The sequence below is a fragment of the Perissodus microlepis genome, chromosome 16 (genome assembly GCF_051167445.1).
Source record: "Perissodus microlepis isolate ML-2025 ecotype Zambia chromosome 16, ASM5116744v1, whole genome shotgun sequence".
NCBI lineage: Eukaryota > Metazoa > Chordata > Actinopteri > Cichliformes > Cichlidae > Perissodus > Perissodus microlepis.
The window spans coordinates 11,243,648-11,256,115 of NC_140476.1; the positions used below are offsets into that span (position 1 = coordinate 11,243,648).

The 12,468-nt window shown below is 38.1% G+C and overlaps 1 protein-coding gene across 3 annotated transcripts in view; it reads right to left on the reverse strand.

Moving 5' to 3' along the window:
* Positions 1–12,468, reverse strand: part of epha3 (eph receptor A3) — a 93,231-nt gene that overhangs the window by 18,690 nt on the left and 62,073 nt on the right. For 2 of the 3 annotated variants that reach the window (XM_084908612.1, XM_084908614.1), the window contains exons 7-11: positions 7,682–7,844; positions 6,903–7,008; positions 6,100–6,164; positions 4,772–4,897; positions 1,558–1,743 (exon numbers count right to left, since the gene is read on the reverse strand). In XM_084908612.1, coding sequence (XP_084764738.1) covers positions 1,558–1,743; positions 4,772–4,897; positions 6,100–6,164; positions 6,903–7,008; positions 7,682–7,844 — 646 coding nt within the window. The remainder of the gene's footprint in view (positions 1–1,557; positions 1,744–4,771; positions 4,898–6,099; positions 6,165–6,902; positions 7,009–7,681; positions 7,845–12,468) is intronic. The other variant, XM_084908613.1, reaches the window with a different exon arrangement.

Consider the following 12,468-nt stretch of genomic DNA (forward strand, 5'->3'; position numbering starts at 1 on the left):
TATTAGGCAAACAATGTGTGATGAGGGATCACACACATGCACACACACACACAGACTTTCACTTTCAGAGTGGACTGATTTCATTCATCAGTACAGTGCAGAACCATGCCGTACGTTCTAACTGAAAAATTATTCTAAAAGAGACAAAACTGGATGAAGGAGTATGATTAGCTTCTATTGTTCTGGTTACTGTTTTCTATTATTTGGCCTTATTTACTGACATTATTTTACAAATACATGCGTATTAGCATGTTTAACAAGTTTCTCCTACAAAAACTGCATAAGTGACAGTTTAGTAACATAATTTGTGCCACTGTTGACTCAAAATGATATGTTATAAGATATTAACTGGTGTTGTTCTGTCTTCCTTCTATTGCTTTGTCCTTCATCCCTCCTTCCTTCCTGCTTCCTTTGTGTTATTTCTTCGTGTTTTTCAATTTTTCCATCCTTCCTCCCTTCCTTCCATCCTTTCTATTGTTTGTTTATTTATTTATTTCATTCTACTGTCATTACTTTCTTTCTCCCTTTGTTCCTTCTCTTGTTCCTTTCTTAACTTCTTTTTTGCTTCTTTCCTTCCCTCCTTCCCTCCTGTTTCCTGCCTTCTATCATTCTTTCCTTGCTTCCTTTGTTTCTTTTGGCGTTCCATCCCTCCTTTCTTTTTTCTACTTTCCTTCCATCCTTCATTCCTTCCCTCCCTCCTTTCCTTCCCTTCTTTCTTTTTTCTTTTTTTCCTTCTTTCTTTGTAGAGATGAAGCATAATCAGAACAATATGGTTTACATGCCCAGTTCATTGCTGTTTGGAAATTACATTACATTGTAAGACTGGGCTGTTTTTGATTACAAGTCACGGCAGTAAGTTGCTAAGAAGATAAGTTAAGGAAGCAGGTAAAACAAGTTGATGTAAGACAAGGTGGAGACGAGGAAGCAAAGAACAAATGAGACGTAACAGAAGAACCTAAAATCCAGAATAATAAAGAGAAGGCAAGTTCACTTGGTATTTTATTCTACTCTTTAGAATAACAATACTGGCAGAACTACTTAACAAGCCAAGTGCCGCAGGGAAATATAGAGGCCAGGACTGTTTCTTTGCGACAAAGTTCAGACTCATTATTTCCCGTTTCTGCAGTCATTCCATTTTAAAGAGGCCTTCTGTGTGCTAATGATAGTCTTATAAAGAGGCCCAGAGGGAAGCTAGTCAGAGATATGGATTTATGGATTTATGCCTGCTTTGGACACAGGCTTTGATCAGAGCACATTGATCTGCAGAGATTTACACCACGGCAACTCAATAAAACTCCTTTGCTCTTTCACAGAAGTGTCGGCCACTTTAAAGCCATTTGTCAAAGACAACTGCAAATCCGGAATCGGTAAAAAGACTCTCAGGAGAAGCCTGCTCTCTTATGGAATGTGACTAAAAATTGTTGTGTTCTGTGAAACATCATGCTTCTGAAAAAGTAAGTGCTTCATAGATTAATATTCTCCAAGAACCAGGGTAACATATAATTATCAAAATAGCACCTGGTAATTCAATTCTCTTCAGTTTGTTGTGGAACTTACTGCGTGTTACCACCCCCTCCAGCCTGATGATGTTAGGGTGGTCAAACTGTCCCATGATTGATGCCTCAGAAAGGAAGTCCCGCCTCTGTTTGTCTGTATATCCACCTTTGAGAGTTTTGATGGCCACGCAGATCTCCTTTTTGCTGGGCAACTTCAGGCGACCACTGCAGACTTCTCCAAATTCACCTAAAGATAAAATAAAGGCAAGTTTTGTGTATGACGTCTATGACATTGCCATGAAAAGCACTTTGGAGTGAATATGGCTAACTTTACTAGCTCTCTTGTACCAGAGTACATGATCAGCAGTAAAACCACAAAGACAGGTTGCATGCTGATACTCCTTAAACCTACGGCTAGGTCAGCTTCACCACTGAGAGCCCAGCATCTAGCATAGCATGAGTCAGAAAATCCTGACTGCTCTGATGTACAACAGGGGTTCAGATATTGTTTAAGGTGTTACAACATATGATTTTTACAGCTGCCTGTCAGTGATTCATTCAGACAAAGCTGCAGATCATGAAGGATCTTAAAATTTCCATCTGTAATAACTTAACTCCAATTAATCAGGAAATGCTTTGGTTGATGTTGGACAAAAAACAGCATTTCATGATTAATGCATAGCGTGTACCCATAGCCAAAATAACAAAGTGAATAGACAGCAATACAACTTTTCAGCTTCATTTATATGTCGAATTAAAACACAAAATTACTTAACATCCACTCGGGGAGAGCTCAATTAGCATTCTTCGCTGGTGAGGGGATGCATGAATTTCAGTTACTACTTGTAAGTACGTGCATGCAATGGGGAGCTATCCAGAAGGTACTGTAAGTTTTGTAGGTATGCTGGCCACTTCAAAGGCAGTCCTGGAGACAGAGTTTTGGCTGGACTGCAGAAGATGAGGGGTGTGTGTATATATATGTGTGTGTGTGTGTGTGTGTACTGAATGTAAGTGGGTGTTTGAACATAACGTACATGCATGCTGAGTGTGCTCAAGAATGGTGATGTCAGAACTAAGATATGCAGATCTCACTCTTCATCCAGTACAATCATGTCCCATAGCTGCTCTGGATCAGAGAGCATGGGTCAAATCCTGGACTTGAAGCAATGGCATCTGGAAGGACTTAAGCCTGAATAATTATAACCTGTCTAAATACCCAGACCATCCCTGTTCTTTCCTTCTCTGCTTTGCACCTCTTGTCCTGAGCAGTGGACAGGCAAGTCAAGCCAAGGCACCTTTTTATGTGGTCACTCAGAGAAAGAAGATCTTCGTCTAATAAGGCTTGATTAGGGACACTCGTTCCTTTCCTGTTATGAGTAGAGCTAGGTATCTCACTTTGATGTTAAAGTCTAACCCATGTAAGCAGAGTGGAGCATGTGTTTCATGTCTTTTAACACACAATCACCGATTGGCAAGAGGATCAAAGTCCCTTTAACGTGTTTAATGAAGACAGATGGAGTTGAGGCAGGAATGGAGAAAGAGAAGGTATGTTGTATATTGTTCAGAGTGCTTATGTGGCTTTATAAAAATCACACAGACGGGTGGCAGGGTGCATTGAAGCTGACGGACAAAAATGTTTACATCATGGCTGGAGCTTTAATGTTCACCTCTGGTGTTCGGTTCACATTTTACGAAGTTAAAATAGATTAGCAAGAGCAGGCCAAAGTCCCCTTTCTTCTCCTCTCATCTCACATTTGGATCTGCAAATTTATGGTTTTCTCATATAAGGTTTCTGGCTTTTATCTGAAAATCTTTCAGGGATTTTCTGTCCATCTTTCTAAAATTAAACTGCTCTGAACTACTAAGTTGCTTTTCAAAAGTAATCACCCTGTCAACTTGTCATTTTATTTATATTGTCCAGAACATGTTCTCAAAGTTGCACTCTCCCTTCTTTGTGTTACTATGGAAGAACACTAAAATACACTATGAATCAACTATACACTGTACACATTAAAAATGTATAGTACAGTGTAGACTTTTCTGCTGTAAATCGACTATGGGTTAAGGTATTACTCAGCTAATACTGGTTTAGAATGACGATAAATTGGCGCTACTCTTCATCTATTTGCATTTTCGATAGATCATGTTTCACTGCTGTTTCACTTTTCATGCCTCAAACATCAAATTGCATGTATTTAATAATATTAAATGAAGTATGGACATTAGTTTGTGTGCATTTCTTGCAAATGGTCATGCAGATTTGAAGAAGTTAATGCTTGTGTAAAACCAAAATGACAGCCACAATGAACTGTGCACAAACGTGTACCACATTTTTTATTATATTAAAAGAGAACAGCTGATTTTGTTTTTTATATGTGGTTTTAATATATAAACAGTTATCTCCTATGTACCATTGCAGCCCTGTGAAAATCATTGTGCTTTGTGTCTGCTATGTATGAAAAATATATTGTGGTTAGCACTGCAGAGTGTGAGTCCAGTGTATACTCAGGTAATAGACTCTCAGGCTGTCCTGACAGTTTTACAGTGTGAAGGGCCGGTGGGACTCTGGAGACCAGTCTGCTGTTATGTGCTGTGTGCTTTAGTCTCCATCTATTCTGACTGCACTCGACATGAATCATAATGCATTACCCTCCCGTCTGCACTCCTGCTCAAGTTATCAGGGAGTACATGAGTGGAGAGGAAAAGAGGAGACAAGGCTTCAATTACTATTGCAATTACTGTACATCGGGAGTTACGAACTGGAGCATAAGCTACGGAAAATGGAAAGAAAAAATAAAGGAAGGAAAGAAAGGGTTAAAGGAGACATGAACCAACTGAAGGTTTTCTCATTTCACCACCTTTCCCTCCATCCTAGGTGAAGGCTGGAAAGAAGAGACATCAAGCTGGGGCATAGAATGCTTTCTCATTCCCGGCTGTGCAGCATGACGCATAGATAACTAGCTCACTGCTATGAAAATATAGATGTATAGGAGCTCTGTATATACTCCATTTTCCTTAAAGTGGTTGTGCACTTGGTTTGTCTTTGTCATTTAAATAGAGCATGAAAGAGTGCAAAAGTAAAAGGAAGTAACTGATACGAAAGTGGGAAAAGTCTTTTTTGATTTCCCTTTTTTTATGTATCCCACCAAGCTCATTTTGATAATTGTTTTGAAAATATTAGAAATGACATGAATTTTTTGCAAAGTTGCCAAACCTATATGGAATCTATACAAGCAGCAGCATCTGGCCATACATTTTCCTTTGCCTATTCTCACCTGCTCCCACCACTTTATCTATGGCAATGCAGGAGGCATCCAGTTCCTTGGCAAATTCGTGCACAGCCTGGCTCGGGTCCTCATATGTGTGGGGGTCCACATAGGTTCTGATCCCTGGCAGACGCACTGCAGCAGCACAGGAAAGTTGCATTGGTTACCAACTAGTTAAAAACTCCAAAATAGCACAGCTTACAGTAAAATTGCACTTTCGGAGGAGTCTAGGAAACACAAAAAGATGGTGGCAAAAAGATCCAACTAACCCTACACAATGAAACCAAAACCATGAAGACGATATAGTCCTGAGTATTTCAATGATTGAATTTTAGGGAAGAATTTCCCTCAAGGAGCAGGCAGGGCTGAGATTTTCTCACTTAATATATTATGCATTAAAGCAACAGTCACTTATCAAATGGATATGAAGACACTTTTAGCTGTTTTAATGGAAAGAGTTTTTTTTTTTTTTTTGTTTACAATTCCCTCTTTTCTCTTTCCCCAGAGAGTCTCTCTTATTGAGATATGATGGAGGAACAATAACACAAAGAGGAATTATACCCTTCATAACACATCAAGTTTAAGAAACACTATGTTTCAGAGATATGTTTTATTTTATGATAAACTTGAAAACGAAGGGAAGATATGTAACACAGCTGTATTTTAGTAGTCCCTGTGTGTTAAAATTTATGCTCTGGGTTTGACCCATCCAAACTACTCATGAAGCAGTGGGCAGATGCTCTTCAGTACCTGAGGAATTCTAGAGGCCTAGGTCAAATTTAAAGGTAGGACTATTTCAAATAAATAACATCTCGTAAAGACAGAAAGAGAGAAGAAACAAGGAATAAAGGGATGAGGAAGTAGCATGAAAAGAAAATTAAATTACTATTTATTTAGTACTGACTCTAATAGTAGAAGTAATATCAAGAAACGTTTTTATTTGGAAAGTAGAAACTAAAGCGCAGATTTAGCCACTTCACTTGGCTGGTTTGGAAAGCAGTGTTATTTTGTTCTCCTTTTAAATGAAGCCTCAAATACTTGTTTCTAAATGGGCCAAAAACATGGTCATAACATGGTCTTGTTTGATTATTGTCTTCTCGTATGAAAAAACAAAGATATATCTAAACTTAAAGGGGAAATCCACTTCAAGCTTTGACATATCTACTCTAAAACAACCGCTATTGGTCAAAAGGTTCTCAGAAGGACATGCATATTCAAATAACATCCCTCAAATTATCTTTTATGTAACTAGCTAGTTCTATCTGTATTCAGTGACTAGTAAAGTATGGCAAGGAGAGACAGAGCCAATTCTCAGATAAACAAAGTCCAGTACTTACAGTGTCCATTGCCAAAATGCAGTCTTTTTTCATCAGGATGTTTGGATTTGCTCCGGCAACAAAACCTGCCAATGCAAACAGAGAAAGACCAGAAGTAGTGCCACATCTCCAATAAAAATTCGCCCACAAGCCCAGCCCAAACGCTACCAAGATCCATGTGCGCATACTTATGTCTATGCGTATATACTTCTGGCTCTTATAACCCAAAAGAGTATCAGTAAGTCTTATAATGTGATGTGGATTTATACTCTTTCCGAAACCTGCTGACCACCAACTTCAGCCGCGCTCACATTGGCATTCAAACACCCGTGTTGTGCATGAACGCACTGAAAAGATTCCATTTATTCAAGATGCTCATGTTTTTTGATTGAGTGGCAACTAAGCCAAGAGCAACTTCAGCTGAAGTGTGTATAGATCTGGACTTTAAAGGACCATACAGGCTATCAGAATGTGTACTTCTTGAGAAAGCTGACGAAGCTGTTCTAAAAAGAACTTCTTTGAACAAATTTAGAACACGTTCTCAAATATTTAATGAATAATGATAGCATGACAATTACAAGGAATCATCAACAAGGTTAAAACACCTTGTAAACCACAGCGGTAAAAGTTCTTTTGGTTATTAACTGGTGTTTTTTAATTTGCCCTCTTTTATGGCACATCATTTAACTTGTTTCTTTTAAGCTTTTGAAAGTACATTTTTGAAAAGTGCACACAGAATCAACTGAAAGGAGAGAGTACAGATGGTGTGACTAAAGGAGACAATGCTCAAGGTGAGAATCCAGGCAAGTGATTGGTGGACAGACCTGCTAATCAGGACGTAGAGAAGCACAGTGAGCAGGATGATGGCTACGGCAGAAGAAATGGCAATCAAAACAACCTGGCTGCTTTCACTTGAGATAGAGAAGGCTGCTGAAAGACAGAAAGAAACAAGTAATAAGCAGTGCTAACTTTGTTTTGTTAACATTACAGCACATCACAATACAAACTTCAATTACCTGCTAGTCCTATTCCAACGTACTGCATGCACATCAAGAATAAATATACCTTTGATTCAATAAGATATTCTATTTAGTTCCCACAAGAGCAGGTAAAGGTGATTCAGCTCACTCTAGAGACACTTACACATATTTGGCAGCAAAATTGATATAAACAATAATGTGCTTTCACAGCTTTTATCCCATGGAACAGTAACAGCTAAATGAAACAACTTAGGCGTGTAACAGACACAAAGTAAAGCAAAAATCTTGGGCAGTATTTTCACATTTTCCCCAAAGCACTTGCATGTTTGCTGCAATAAAAAATGTGATGGTTGAATTCACTTCTGAAATTCTGCCAAAGTTACTGCATGAATATCTAAATTTCACCAACAGCAAGAAAGGAAAGAAAATTGTTCTTGTCAGCGAACATGTTTGAAACAGCTGCTACACAACTGGACATAAGGTCTTCTAACAAAAAAACAAAAAAAAATTAACATGCACACATCCTGCCAGAGAGGTTTCATAACCCCACAATTCAAAATAAAAAATTGTATGTAAAAGGCTATCATATAATTTCATTTCATTTTAATCTCTACTGAGCTTACAGTCAGGGCTGGTCTCGAACTGGAAAGTGGGGCTGCTGGCTCCATATCCTGCTGCGGTACGGGCTCTGATTTGAAGCAAGTAGGCAGTGTTGGGCTTCAAACCATTCAGGGTCACATTACAACCTCGAGCACGGAGGATTGTGTAGCTGGTCTCCTGCTCCTCCTGTAGAAAAAAGAGAACAAAGAAGCAGGATGACAGATGAGAAATCAAATCGTTTTGAGGAATTAAATATTTATTTAACATACTGATTTAGTACTATGTAATTTATAGACGCAGTAGTGTAAACTAATAATGAATACAATGTGTGTAGATATATATATATGTAGATATATATATATATATATATATATATATATATATGTACATATAAAGTTTTCCATAGTAGAATCATGTATCTCTGTTTTTGTACTGATGCAAATGCGTAAACATCCCAGACAGTTTGATAGCATTCTTGCAAATCTGATAAATTATGCCCTTTACGTTTTATGACTTCTCTCCTACTGATCTCCACTGATAAAACAACAAGAGGATTTACACACCAGGTCTGTATTCAACACATTGTTTCCAGATGTGGAAGGAAAAGAAAAAAGAAAGAAAAAAAACAAACTGAAAGAAAAGAGAGGGCAGAGAAAAAGTGGGAAGGTGGAAAGTAGCACTCTATGAAATTAATTAACACTGAGTACATCTTACAGAGGTATAAAACAAGATCTTATTGTATAACAGAATACACACGCACACGGTTCTGTATTTTATAGCCTTCAACTGTCCTGGGTAAAATTTGCTAGACTTGTCCATGCCCACAGAGGACTGCAGGCACATTATTGCTGACCCAGTTCTGGTATAAAACAAACTTTGGATTAAGAGGAAAACCGCACAAGGCCACTTGTTAATATTAATGACAACCTATTAGGGATGACTTCAGCAATCCTTAAAATGAGCTACATGTTTTGCAATGTAGCCAATGTTATAAAATTCCTGACACTGTCATATTCTCTTTTTTCAAAGACCCTGGCATGTAAAAATTCAGTCCCCCAAAGAAACTTAATGCTTATTAATGGACTAGATCAGAGTTTTATGGTGCACAAAGCTTTTTAAAACGGGCATGTGTGTGAGGCAGTAACTGATACACCAGACCTGCACTGGAACAACCCTTCATCACAGCTATAAATCTCTTACAGCTTGTCATTGTTCAGGACAGCATGTCATCCCCTGAAAATCATACACAGGTGTGGCACAAGTATCTTTGTGTGTGTGTGTGTGTGTGTGTGTATATATATATATATATATATATATATATATATACATATATATATATAGATAGATAGATAGATAGATAGATACATAGATATATGTGTGTGTGTATGTGTGAGTGTGCATGTGTGTGACTGTGGACTTTCTGTTCTGTGCATGAGCCTCCATGTACTTTTTTGTGTGTTGAACACCAGAACGCTGTAAGGATTTAATATGGTCTCAGTGCTGAATTGTGCTTTGATAACATAAACAAAGCTGCAGTAAATTATAGCTTAAACACACACACACAAGACACAGAGGCAAAAACATACAGATCCTAAGATGGGTGATGTACAGCAGAAGTCTTGTGAATTGTTTTAGTAAAAATCCCTTTTGTCTAAGACTAAATAAACAGCCTAAATTAATTTTATCTGGAGTTCTCTCTCGGCTCTCGGCTCTTTAGATTATAGTGATAAAACACGCAAAAATAATTAGCAAAGTGTATTCGCACAAATTCGATTTCCACAAAGTGCACTAGGAACTGTCTTATCGGTCTGCCCTTTAGCTTGTTTAACGGACACGGAGAGCATGGAGCTACCATGGGATTTCCAAAAGATGAAACACCTCTCTTCTCCTGGGAAGCCTTCTGGTTGGAAATTCCCAAGATTATTACAAAACCTCCCCATCCCCAAATATGGGACATAAAATGTGCAGCCCTTCCAATTCAGACATTCTGACCCATCAGTTTTACAAGTGTGCTAGTGAGAGCAAAGTGAGTAAAGCCAGAGGTAGAAAACTGGTTAGCTGTGGTTCATTTAATTATAATGAGTTGGCTTGTTTGTCTGGTATAACCCTTCCCAGGTAGTATTCATTTTAGATTTAAGCTCCTCAATGTATAGTGATTTATTGAGGCCTCTCTTTAATGTTTTTTTTTTTTTTTACTTTTCAGAACAGTTCTATGTTGACACAATATTTGCGATGTTTTTTACAGCTCTGGGTTTTATTTTGTTTGTTTTTGTTAGCTTTTGGCTGCTGCTAACCTCAACTTTTGGGATTAAAAAAAAAGTATCTCTCTTTTTATTATTATTCCTGCCATTCTGCAATAAAACACTTTTTTTGTATCCAGTGCTTTTTTTCACTTATGTTATATAAAATTTCACATCTGTTGAATACTGGATATCAAAGGAATATGATTGTTTTTAATCAAGCTGCTAACACTATACTTAGTGCCTTAGCTTCACGTGGTTTCATCTTGAAGTAACGTGGTCTATTAAGTTTACACAGATATCTGGAAAATACACATTTTTATCAGTTAGCAGAAAATACGTTGCAATTTGGTGCATTAGGAAGGCCAATAATCACAGGATTTAGAGCAGTAGCCCACAAAATGAGATGAAATGACTTGTGACAAATAACATTTTTGTTTTGCCTCACATTAACATCCCAGTAGAGAACTCCTGTTTATCCAGATTTTAGCAGTGAAATATGTTATGGTCCAAAATTAAACTATGAAATGTTTATATAAAACAGTATTTGATTTTATCACCCAACAAAAACAACAAGGCTGTAATTTTATAACTTTCCTTTTTGTTTTCAGTGGGTTCAACCCCCCCCCAAAATATGTTGGTCCACTGAGGATCGATTACTCTATGCACTATATGCTTGGCATTTTTTGATATGACTGCAGTTTCTACAGTGACAGATGCTAGGCTGGAGTCGCTGGTAAATTTCTACTGGATTACTGAATTCTTCTCACTGCAAATGTCTGTTTTAAACTTGTTTAAATCCAGACAGGAAACCACAGCAAAAAAAAAAAAAAAGTCTGTCTGTTGATGTAAACCTGAACATCACTTCCTTGGTAAAAGCTCTCTCTTTTAATCTCTTTAATCTTAGTCTGTTTTTGTGTTCTGTTTCACCATCCTGTTTATGTCTATGTGCAATTATATCTGTGTGTGTGTGCATGTGTCTCTAAAAGCCTCTTTCTGTCTCATAAGTGAGTCATGGTGTGGTCTTGGTGTGGGGAATTCGTGTTCCAGTGTTTCTCCTTCTGTGGCCTTTATCCTTGGCATGCTAGTTGCCCTCAGTGTCCCTGTGCCTACAACAAGAAGAGGCCTCTGTCTGGCATTCGTCTTGGGATCTACCATGGTTCTCCAAGTTTGCTCTTCTGCGTGGAAGAGCCTTTTGTCAGGGGTTTAAAATCCCTGGGTATGTATGTCTACTGAGGAGAATCCTATGGGAACTTGCTTTGTGGGTATGCGTGTTTGTGTCTCCAGCACTTCCTGAAAGATAATGCGGTTACCAAGCAAAATACCCAGAAGGCTTTATTACAAAATGCTTTACTTTAGCTCCACCCTCATATTTTTCCTGTCCTTTTTGAACGAGCGTGCATTGGTGATAAGTGAGCATGTGTGTGCAATTGGAAAATCACAGCTGAGAATAAGACCTGCAGTGAGCTCTGACCCAGCATCACTCATTAACTTTTCCTCTCACTGTTTTCCGGCCTTGTTTTAACATCTTAGGTAGGGATGGCTGAGCAGAGACCAGAGTTTAGAGAGGAAACAGCTTCTGTCAGCCTACTAATCAAGAGATTAGGGGCCACTGTTGGCATTCAAGCAAACTGATCTGGGGCACACACGCACACATATACACACACAAACACACACACACACACACACACACACACACTGAATCTGCCAGAGTGATTAAACTTGCATCCACGGCTAATTTCACCATCAAATGTCAGCCATAGCCCAGCATTGGTGCTGAAAGCCAGTGTAATTCGTTCTGCACTAATTTCCCTCACAGAAGAATGAGGGACCCCACAGATGCATTTACTGTCTGCCATAAAACTTGTCTCCATTAAGGAGTGGACTAGAGAGGAGGGCAGCATGAGAGATGGAAGGATAGATAGAAAGAGAAGAGAAGCAAAAAGAAAGGAAGAATGTAAAAATTGTCACATGAAAAAGAAAACATGGTCTTCTGATGAAGAGATTTCTTTTATTGTAAAAATAAAACATTATGCACAACATAACGACAACTACATTTTCATTTCATTTCAATTTATATTAACTTAAATTGTACCTGAAAACCCAAAACTACAACTTGCATTAGTTCGAATAACATTTACAAAGACTATAAGGGTTAGAGTTGAGTTAAATTTTATTATTTTCACAGAAATTCAGTCTACTAGGCCAGAGAATAAGTCCAGGATGTGCTTCCAAATGTTAGAGAAAGACTGATGGATATACTACATGGGCCTAAAAAGGTGGAAATGTAAGTAAACCTTTTCAGTCTATACCCCCGGTGAGAAATATTTTCAGGAAATTCAAGTGACCAGTTTTCAGGGTATTTATTTCTCTTTGATGCCTAAATTGGAGACACAGCTGGATTGAAATAATAAAATACTAGAATCTATTCACAAGCAGCTCACGAATTACTATGCCATGTGCTTTTATCTTCTGAATTTAGCATCATTCTTACCAGATGTTTAGAGAATGCTTACAATCTTCCCATCTTAGGTGTACTCCCCCAAATGAGTTAGGGTTAGATATTTTTC